This window comes from Apteryx rowi, unplaced genomic scaffold (assembly GCF_003343035.1).
Source record: "Apteryx rowi isolate R43461 unplaced genomic scaffold, aptRow1 scaffold_27, whole genome shotgun sequence".
Taxonomy (NCBI): Eukaryota; Metazoa; Chordata; class Aves; order Apterygiformes; family Apterygidae; genus Apteryx; species Apteryx rowi.
This window is the reverse complement of record NW_020449085.1, coordinates 3,018,790-3,027,959: the sequence shown is the minus strand read 5'-3', so window position 1 is coordinate 3,027,959 and position 9,170 is coordinate 3,018,790. Positions and strand designations below refer to the sequence as shown.

General features: G+C 45.7%; 1 protein-coding gene across 1 annotated transcript in view; it reads left to right on the top strand.

Annotated features, from left to right (window-relative positions):
* Positions 1-3,056: 3,056 nt before the first annotated feature.
* The window catches only part of SIN3A (SIN3 transcription regulator family member A), a 32,180-nt gene continuing 26,066 nt past the window's right edge, over positions 3,057-9,170 (top strand). Inside the window, exons 1-4 of the mRNA XM_026068275.1 lie at positions 3,057-3,265; positions 4,599-4,819; positions 6,497-6,673; positions 8,572-8,678. Of these exons, the coding sequence (XP_025924060.1) occupies positions 4,631-4,819; positions 6,497-6,673; positions 8,572-8,678 (473 nt within the window). The 5' untranslated portion in view covers positions 3,057-3,265; positions 4,599-4,630. The remainder of the gene's footprint in view (positions 3,266-4,598; positions 4,820-6,496; positions 6,674-8,571; positions 8,679-9,170) is intronic.

The window sequence follows — 9,170 nt, the reverse complement described above, 5'->3', positions numbered from 1 at the left end:
AGCCTCCGGCTTCTTCTGCAGTGCTTCCCTGTCCCGGGGTTCAGCTTTTAAACACACAATAAAAGTGTGGATTTCTGCTTTGGGTGGAGGAAAGTACTCTTTCTGTGCCCACCTTCTCCCTTGCGGGAGCGTTAATGCGGCAGTGACTTGGATGAGGAGGCTGCCATGCTGGGGAAGCTAATTTGACAGAAGGCAAAGAGAAAAGTTTTCACCTGGATCAGGTCTCTGATCTGGATAAATGCCACTGTGGGCATGGGAGAGGTGGGGAGAGTGGAAATGGGGGGGAGGGAGAGCAGAACTACCCCTTAAAGACAGCAGACTGCAGTGAAATCAGTTTAAAATAATATGTCTAATCTTGGATGTCATCACAGCCTTTCTGCCTTATCAATACTTTATGAATGGGAGAGCTGTCTAAAAGGGCTCTGGAGGGGCTAGAACTTGCGACACCATAGATCTGTCCACCTTTTTAATAGAGAAAATCCTTAGGAGGTGCCAGATCCAGATCAGCAGGACCTCAGTGATGAAAAGACTGCATTTTTGGAGCACTGGACATCATATTTTCTTCTGCAAGAGGCAAACCAGTCTCTGTCCTAAATTCTCTGTTATAGACCATGACACAGACCACTGYTGCAGGAGGCATATGTGATTCAACTTCTTAAACGTGATACTCATCTCTTGAGCAGGTTTTTGAGCGTGACCAGAGTGCTCTCAATCACCCACACTGTTGTTGGAAGGGAGTTTGTGTGTGTTGGTGGCTTGCTTGCCCCTGTACACCCTTTTAGCACTTCTCCCTCTCTGTAGTGAATGCACAGAACGAACATCGCTGATCTTCGTCTAGGACTGGCAGAATATTGAGATCAGCTCTCTGCTAGGAGTAAAAAAAAGCCTGTGAATTGGAAAACTTCTTTAAGTGGTACTCTCTTGCGAGCTACTCTTATAAACACGGATGCTGTCCCAGAAAAGGAGTTTAGCAAGGAATGATTCAGAAGGGTGCAAGGGGTGGCTCTCTTGCCCCTAGGAAGCGTAGGAAAACTAGCAGCACATGTTGGGTTGTCTTGACTTAGAGCCCAGAGGATGACATTTTCCTTAACTCAGCTAGTCCTGTAGGTTAGGAAGGGCTGAGCATCGCCTGCCCATGCAGTAGTATCTAGAGGGATAGAGACTGCAACGTGAAGGTACCGTTTCCCTTGGAATTCACACGACAATAAAGAGCTCCATCTCCAGAGCCTGGTGGAGGTTCTGGAGTGCGGGTTCGGGCTCGGTGCCACTGGCTCGCTCGCTCGCTCGGAGCGGGGTTAGCGTTGGCTTGCCTGCAGCTGGTGTGCCGTGGAAGCTCTCCTCCGTGCAGGGCGCTGCCTTTGCAGGTAGCAGTCCATGTTGCTGTACCTTATTCTGCACTGCAGGCCACTGTGTCACGGAAGGGAGGCTTTGGGGTATTTTCTCGTTAAACCTATTGGGTGGTTTAGAAGCCCGTCCTAGCCTGCGCTCAGTATTCACTTACAAAGTAAATTAGGAAAATTGGCTGACTCCAGCGCTAATACAATATGACATTTTAAAGCTGAAGCAGTTAGGGGGCTTGGGTAGAAGTAGGGATTCCAAAGTTGCCTTAGCAGAGGTGAGGAGGAGAAGCCTGTTTGCGTTTTGTGGGAGAAAAGGGGGAGAAACCTTGTACCCGTAAACAAGCAGATGGAAAAGCCCCCCTCCGAATTCTCCTACATAATATACGTGCAAAGTGTTTGAGCCTCTGGAGCCCTTGTCAAAAGTCTGCTGCACGACTTGCAGCAGAAGTGTTTGTTCACACGCAGGAATCATGCAGAAAAAATATAACCTACAGGAGCGTTAATATTCGCTAAGCGGAAGCTTTAATGTGGACCACGTAGCAAGCCGTGTTTCCGCAAGCCTGCTCATTTGGTCTGCAAGAGTCAGGAGCTTCAGCAACTGATGGTCAGGCTGCCGATTTATACGTGGTGTCTTATCCGGGGTGTTATCAGTTCCCGTAGCCTTGCGGAACTGAGATGTTGGTAGCTCTGCGAGAGGAAAGGCTTCTCTTTTAGCCTAAGGTGGCATTTTAATCCTCATAACTTGTACGGGCACGTGACTCTTCCAGCCATCTTCTGGCCTCAAACAGCCTTTTTACAGCTCAGCATCGATCTTACAGGTTGATTAGTCCGTCCAGAGTGACAAGTGTGGTGTGTCGCTTTGGGGAACTGAGACGTGAGGGTGGGACTCTAACAAGAGCCACACTGCATTAAATGGTTTTTGCAACTTCATCCTTTGCTTCCATTCCTCTGTCTTCTGGAAGTCCTACATACCTTATTGCAGACAATGTGCTAGGCCTGCTGGAGCTCTTTCACTTCTTTAGAGTAAATCACGTGTGAATTTGTTTAGAGAGGTTTCACGCTTTGGGGAAATGTGTGCGTGTGTGCCTCTGAAAATCGGTAACTCTTGGTTGTTTCCATACAGAAGGAACGCTGTTGCGCCATTAAAAGGGTAAGGGGCCAGCTGGCCTGGGAGATCAGAAGGAGGTGGAAGAGCTGGCCAGGGTAACAGCGTTTACACCAAAAGGGCTTTCGGAGCTGTTGCAAGTTGGTGAGCGTGTTACGAATGAATGACACCAAAGCTTTGCTCTGACTTTACTCATGCAGTCAGCCATTGTAATGCAAAATCCTAGCTAGCTCCGCTCTCGGGATGATGAGGCACAGCCAAATTCACCAGCGTCACTCGGTTTAGTCCCAGCCCTATTAACATGAAGCTGTAAGTTTTACAAAGCTAAAATACCGGCAGCGCTTAAAGGGAGTAGCTCCAAGTTAACTCGTGTAGCTCTTAAGTTGTCTGCAGAGAGCAGTTGAATGAAAAGACAACCAATACAGATACAATTAGGAAAAACGGCTCCTGGAGTTTGCTCCTCAGCTTCCTGAGTGTATGCCAGAGATCAGATCTGCTTGGATTTTTGTAGCGTGTGAATAAGATCCAGTTAGTAATCTTTCTCCTTTATTTGAAGTTAGCAGTCCTGCTTTGCCTCTACAGGCAGCCGTCTACCTGCCAAGCGCTCTGAGGACCTGATAAGGACTGTATTCTGAGAGGTTAAACTTGAAGAGCAACTTTGAAAAGAAATGAAGTAATCTTCCTTCGTGTCATACCCCCTCCGAGTGAAAGAAGAGACTTGTAAAGAGGGAGGAAGGATGCAAAGGTGAAAATGATTAGCTGGCTCACGTTTGCAAGCCCACATTGATGTACTCCCAACCTTGATGTTGCTGCCTGCCCTGTACGTATTTTTGACATATATTGAGATATTGGTGAATGATCTTTGAGTTATTTGGTTAATAATGATTTAGACTGTGAAGGGTTGTCATGACTTTGTAGAGGAGAAGTGTCTTAGTTGGCTGTTGTACAGTTATTCTGGGGGGAGCTTAGTTTCTTCTGCTTGCACCTTATGTGCATCCATGTTAGTAGTGAATGTGTTTAGCTGCAGTGAAATTAAAAAGGCTGTAGATTTGCTTTGGAAAGGTCCTGATGAATTAGAGACCAAAGAGAGTGGGTTTTGCTGCAACGGTCCCCTGCCAATCAAATACCTAAATGGGCTGCGTGTGCTTTTGAGCACCCAACGGTTTTATGAACGGCAGATAACATCTTAAGGGTGGCAGTAACTATCACAGTGTAGAAAACAGCAGTTGAATTTTCTCGCAGAAAAGAGCAGATGAGTAGTTCATTCAAACAAAGTGAAGAATTCGTGGCATTTTAAGGACGGTGGAAAAGTGACCTGTCAGCTTTGAAGGGAAATGGGGTTGTATACAGACCAGTAGGGCAGGAACATGTCTGCGTGTTGAGAGGGAAAATACTGGAGAGTCGGTGGGACTGTTCACCGACCTGCCTAGCACGCGCGCAGGATGCCAGACGTGGCTGCTCCGGTTTGCGCTCGGCGTTTCGGTGCTGGAGAAGGGGGCCGTGAGGCTACGAGGAACGTGGCACCCAAAATGCTCCTCCTCGTCAGTCTGTAGGTTGCACTGTGGTTGCATGTCTGGCTGTGTATTAAATTGAGAATGCTTCGTTTGGTGGCCCTGAAAGCGATCTCAAAGTCTTCACTGAACTTTCTGCTTTCTTCCTCCTTCTCCCCCCTTCCTCCCCTCTTTTTAAAGCATCTCTCAGGGCTGACCGTCATCCTACCTGGACTGTCCAGGAGGTTTTTGGAAAGGCTTCTGCTTTCACTGTAGGCAACTTTGTCCAGGCTGTGTGTGGGTAACACGCGCTCCCCCAAATTGCGTTGCATTCAAATACTGCATTAAATGAGCTGTGCTTGGTTCAGGGTCTGCGTGTGCTTAAGATGGTTCTGTTAGTAAGGTACTTTAGGTGAGATCGAAGAAATGATTCACTTTCAAGCAAGTATTTTATTTCTAACAATAAGCTGTATTAGAGCACAACTGTATCTTTTATGCAGAAAGCTGCATCTTAATTCTATTTTCCTCTCTCAAAATACCAGCAGCATAACTTAAATGAACAGAGAGAAACTCGCCCTACCTGCTCTCGGTGAACTTAGTGTTCTCGGTGCCGCCAGGGAGTGATTAATCAATTACGTTGGTTAATTGGTCTGTTTTTAACAGGTTTTGTAGTGCTTCCCGAGCATGAGTGCAGAATGAAGCGGCGATTGGATGAGCAGGAGTCACCTGTGTATGCGTCGCAGCAGAGACGTATCACCAGCAGCACAGAGGCTTTCCAGCACCAGCACCGCGTGCTCGCCCCGGCGCCGCCCGTATATGAGGCGGTTTCGGAGACCATGCAGTCTGCCACTGGGATCCAGTACTCGGTAACTCCCAGCTACCAGGTGCGTTTGCTTGTCACCTAGCTGGGTCTGGGCGCGTGAACAGTGGTGACCTGCCGATGCAAGACTCGTGTTTGTCCTTTCACTAGGGGTTAATTTGCTAACCAGCGCTTCCTAAAGGAACCCCCAAATTTGGCAATATACCTAAGCATATGTCTGATTTTAAGCACTTGCTTTAAGACCATCAGCTTGATCATTCAGATGTCTCTAAACATCAAATGTGATGTGTATTTACCTTTTTTGAGCTAGGGCTTTAATGATTCTCCAGGACTGTGGTCTCTGAATCCTGTCGGCAAGTGTGTACAGAGGTGTTTCTCCATTTTTCCTTTTTCACTGGGAAGAAGTTTGTTCTTATGGTTGCTCTGTCACAGGTTTATGATGTCTTGGATGATCTTAAGCTTAACAGACTGGGTTGGATCAGTATTTAGGTTGGAGACTTTCAGGAAAATTGAAAAGTTTCGGAAAACATTGCCCCAGGGTCATTAGGTGGCACTCTTCCCTCCGAGAGGCCGTCCACTTGCCTCCTTAGCAAGGAACTGTCAGCTTGGGGAAGACAAAGAGTGCTTTAAGAAAGCATTTAAGATATCTCTGAGGGAAAGACCAGGGGAAGACTGTTCTTGTTACTTGTTGTTGACATGTTTTTGGCATATTGCATTCCATGTTTTTATTGCTGGTTAGCCACCCTTTCTGTCTTGTGACTGATTGTAAACACAGTTTCTTCCTTAGCACTGCAGAAGGGATATTCACACTCGTAGTAGCAGACAAAGCTAAAGAGCTAGCAGGCAGGCACTTGCAGGGACTGGAGAGTGGGTCCAGATCTATTTAATGCAGGTAGTCCTTCCTACAAAGAACTCAAACGGAGCAGCAAATAAATCTTCTTAATGAGAAGGATTGGAGAAAAAAAAAAGAACATACCATCTAAAAGATGTTTGAATAGAAAACAAAGTTCGTGTAAAATGATCAGTAATTTATTTTAAAAGAATTATTATTTTTTTAATAGGCGCTTTGCTTGTTTTAATATATAAAGGAAGCTTGAAAAGTGCATGCCCTCTGTTGCTTTCCCTGTTTTCTAAGGGGAAATATCAAGTTGGGCTCTTCCCTGAGTTTGCTGGGGAAGCCAAAGAACGGCAGTTTGGCTTCCAGTATCTAAATAAAACAGCAAGAGTGTGAAAGTTCTTGTTAAAGATTCATTCATTCAAATTGTAGCTTATGATGCTAAGTGTGTATTCTTTAGAGAAAAGAGAGAAAACTGACTCCATCTGACTAAAAAAAAAAATCCCTTTTCTTGCTCCTCTTGCAATTTGTTCTTGTTCTGTTAGCGTTGGTGACCAGACAAGTAGTGAGTCTTCCAGCCTGGAAGGAACCTGCACTTCCAGCCTGTCCGTGGAGAGGGCTCTCGTACATCTGGAATACGGGCTATGAGTTGTCTTGTTTGTTTTTGTTTTGTTGTGTTTTTACATCTCTCCGGGTCATTGTTAAAGAAGCCGAAATACCCTTTTTGAGTAAGGTCGTTAGCAGTCATGCTTTAAGTTCAAACTGATCGTATTCTGCTTCATTAAACTTTTACCTCCCAATCCAGAAGGACTGAAGTATTTACCACYGCCGTTGCCCTCTGCCCGGGCAGTGAGCAGAGGTTATCGCGAYGCCGTAACCCTAGCTGACGCGCTCCTGTCTTGCCAGGTGTCGGCCGTGCCGCAGAGCTCGGGCAGCCATGGGCCTGCCATCGCAGCCGTCCACAGCGGGCACCACCACACCACGCCGGTGCAGCCGCACGGCAGCCAAGTGGTGCAGAGTCACACTCACCCGACCCCGCCGGCGGTGCCCGTGCAGGGCCAGCAGCAGTTCCAGAGGCTTAAGGTAACGTCGAGCATTGCTGCGCGCTTAAGTAAGCGAGGCCTTTTGAGCGGAGCTGGGGGGTCTGCTGCCGGTGGACAAGAGAGCTCGGCTAATAGCTGCTCTCTTTGCAAATGGGTGGTTGAAATGAAAACGCATCGAAACTGGGTGTATGGGATGTGTGAGTAAAGTCCTTGGATTCTGGGAGAGAGGAAGAGGGATGAGGAGGATCTATATATACCCAAGATGCACAGCACCAGCCACAGAAAACATTGTCCCACGTTACGTGCTCAGCAGAACTTGTCACTTCGGGAATCCAGGAAACTTTAAGATGAGGTTTTGTAGCAGCCTGGAGGGATGGGGAACGTTGTTGAAAATATTTCTTTCAAACTGCTGATCTGACTTGGGGAATTGTAGATTAGGCTGTAGTGTTTGAGGCCTGTGCTTGAATCCTGGAGGCAGCTGGGGGGCCTTTTTCTGCTGTGTATGTAAGAGAAGCCTCCCTGCAAAGCCAGTTAAAAGCTTTCTGACAAGGCTTAGAAGCTTCTCCTTCTTGGGAGACTATTGTCTGCAGAAAGGGACTGCTGTTTCTGCCAAAACTGTGTTGTTTCAAATACCTTAATAAAACCTGGACTTACTAGTCAAAGATTGGGGCAGGAAGGAAAAGGAAGAAGTATTGATCGGAGTGTTCATATGAATAGGTTAAATTACAAAAATGTTTGGTGCTTTTCTGAACACATGGCTTATGTGGGTGGATGTGTGGGAGTAATCTGGGAGTAAGGAAGGCACTATTCTTGGAATACATGCCGTAAAATCCTTAAAAAAGAGAAAAGTCCACCAAAAATAACCCATTACAGTAGTTACATTTGGATCAGCTCTAGTGAGAAGGCATGTATATGCATTGATGCCTATTTCTTCCCCTCTTCCAAATATGGCACAGTCCCTTTCAGTTTTTCCCCTGCTGCTTTGTTGGGTGAAAGGCCCTTTTTTTGCTTAAGGTAGGACACTTTATTTCTAGAGACCACTGAGAATGGTTTCATAACCTGGGGTTCTTTCTCCCAATGAAATCCCATGGCAAATCCTCCACCGACTTCACTGATGCAAGATTGGGGCTAGGGCTGTACATCCTTTCCCTGCTTTGCTGACTTTTAATTTCAGTATTTTTTGTACAATAAAACAGCAACAACTTCAGAGAGAGAGCTCAGATGTTGTTAGAGACAGCTTCTATGGCCCGTAAGATCTCTCTAGGCTGGTGGGTGATGAAAGAGAGGGCCCGTGGGTAGCTCTTGCAACTTATTAGCAGGTGGCCTGGCTGTCGGAGATGATCGGTACCCAGAGCTCTCACTTTAGGCTGTGGCTGTTCTTTCAGCATCTCTGAAAATTGGATGTTGGTACATGAACAGTTCATAAACTTCTTGCTGTTTGAGGTGTAAAACAATTTACCGCCCACAGTTGCCATTTTCAAAATCCTTATGTGTCGAAGTGAAATGTCTGGCTTTTAGAGAAAGTGCAAGTGTGTACCTGGCAGACATCTACTACACTGAATATGTCATTTCCCCTTTCTGCTTACTCTTAGACTTCCATAATAATTTCCACGTATGAATGCAGGAAAAATACTCAGTCCACTTCTGTTTATCCTAGAAGTGAGCTCAGTGGTGGTTAGAGGGTAAATTTGGAGTATGTTTTTTCTGACTAATTCTGCTGATCTGTGGATTTTTTTTTAATACACTTTTATCTTGTGAGCATCTCTTATTCAAATGGTGCTGGGTAATAAGCTAACCAGGCTCATGATCTTGTGCTCCTTAACTCCCTGCCCTGGCTCAGGATTAGCAGCTGTTTTTTCAAATCCTGTGTCTTTTGTAGAACAATGGAGGTGAAATAAAATCTTCTCTGCTAGTATAACCTGTTTGTTTTGTCTCCAGGTGGAGGATGCGCTGTCCTATCTTGACCAGGTGAAGCTGCAGTTCGGTAGTCAGCCACAGGTCTACAATGACTTCTTGGATATTATGAAGGAATTTAAATCTCAAAGGTAAGAAATTGCATTCTGCTTCTTCCTTCCAGGTCAGAAAGATTGTATGCATGTGTGTGGGCACAGAACAGGAGCTGAATTCTGTCCTTTCATTTGCAGAGTAACACACCTCCAGTAATAGAGTAGGAAAGCAGTCGTGTGCTTTCTCTTTTGAAAGTTAAATGCATCCCTTCGTTTATACTAAATCTCTGCTTAGAGTGGGAGTTCACAAGTTCAGCCTTGATAGCTGATTCATCTGGCTGTCTGGTTGTCTGCCCACTAATAACGGTCAGACTTGTGACTAGATCTCATAGATATAAAATGCTGTTTGGACTAATAAAATGATTCTAATGTCATTCTTCAGTAATGTATTTATAGGAATCAATTTAGCCTTGTTTCATAGGTTCATCATAGGCTCAAGATGATGTGGGTGTAAATTCTGTTGGAAAATTCTTACGTGGAGAACTTGGTGCACCACTGAAAGTGTCTTAGAGGATTGTGACATTTTGATCT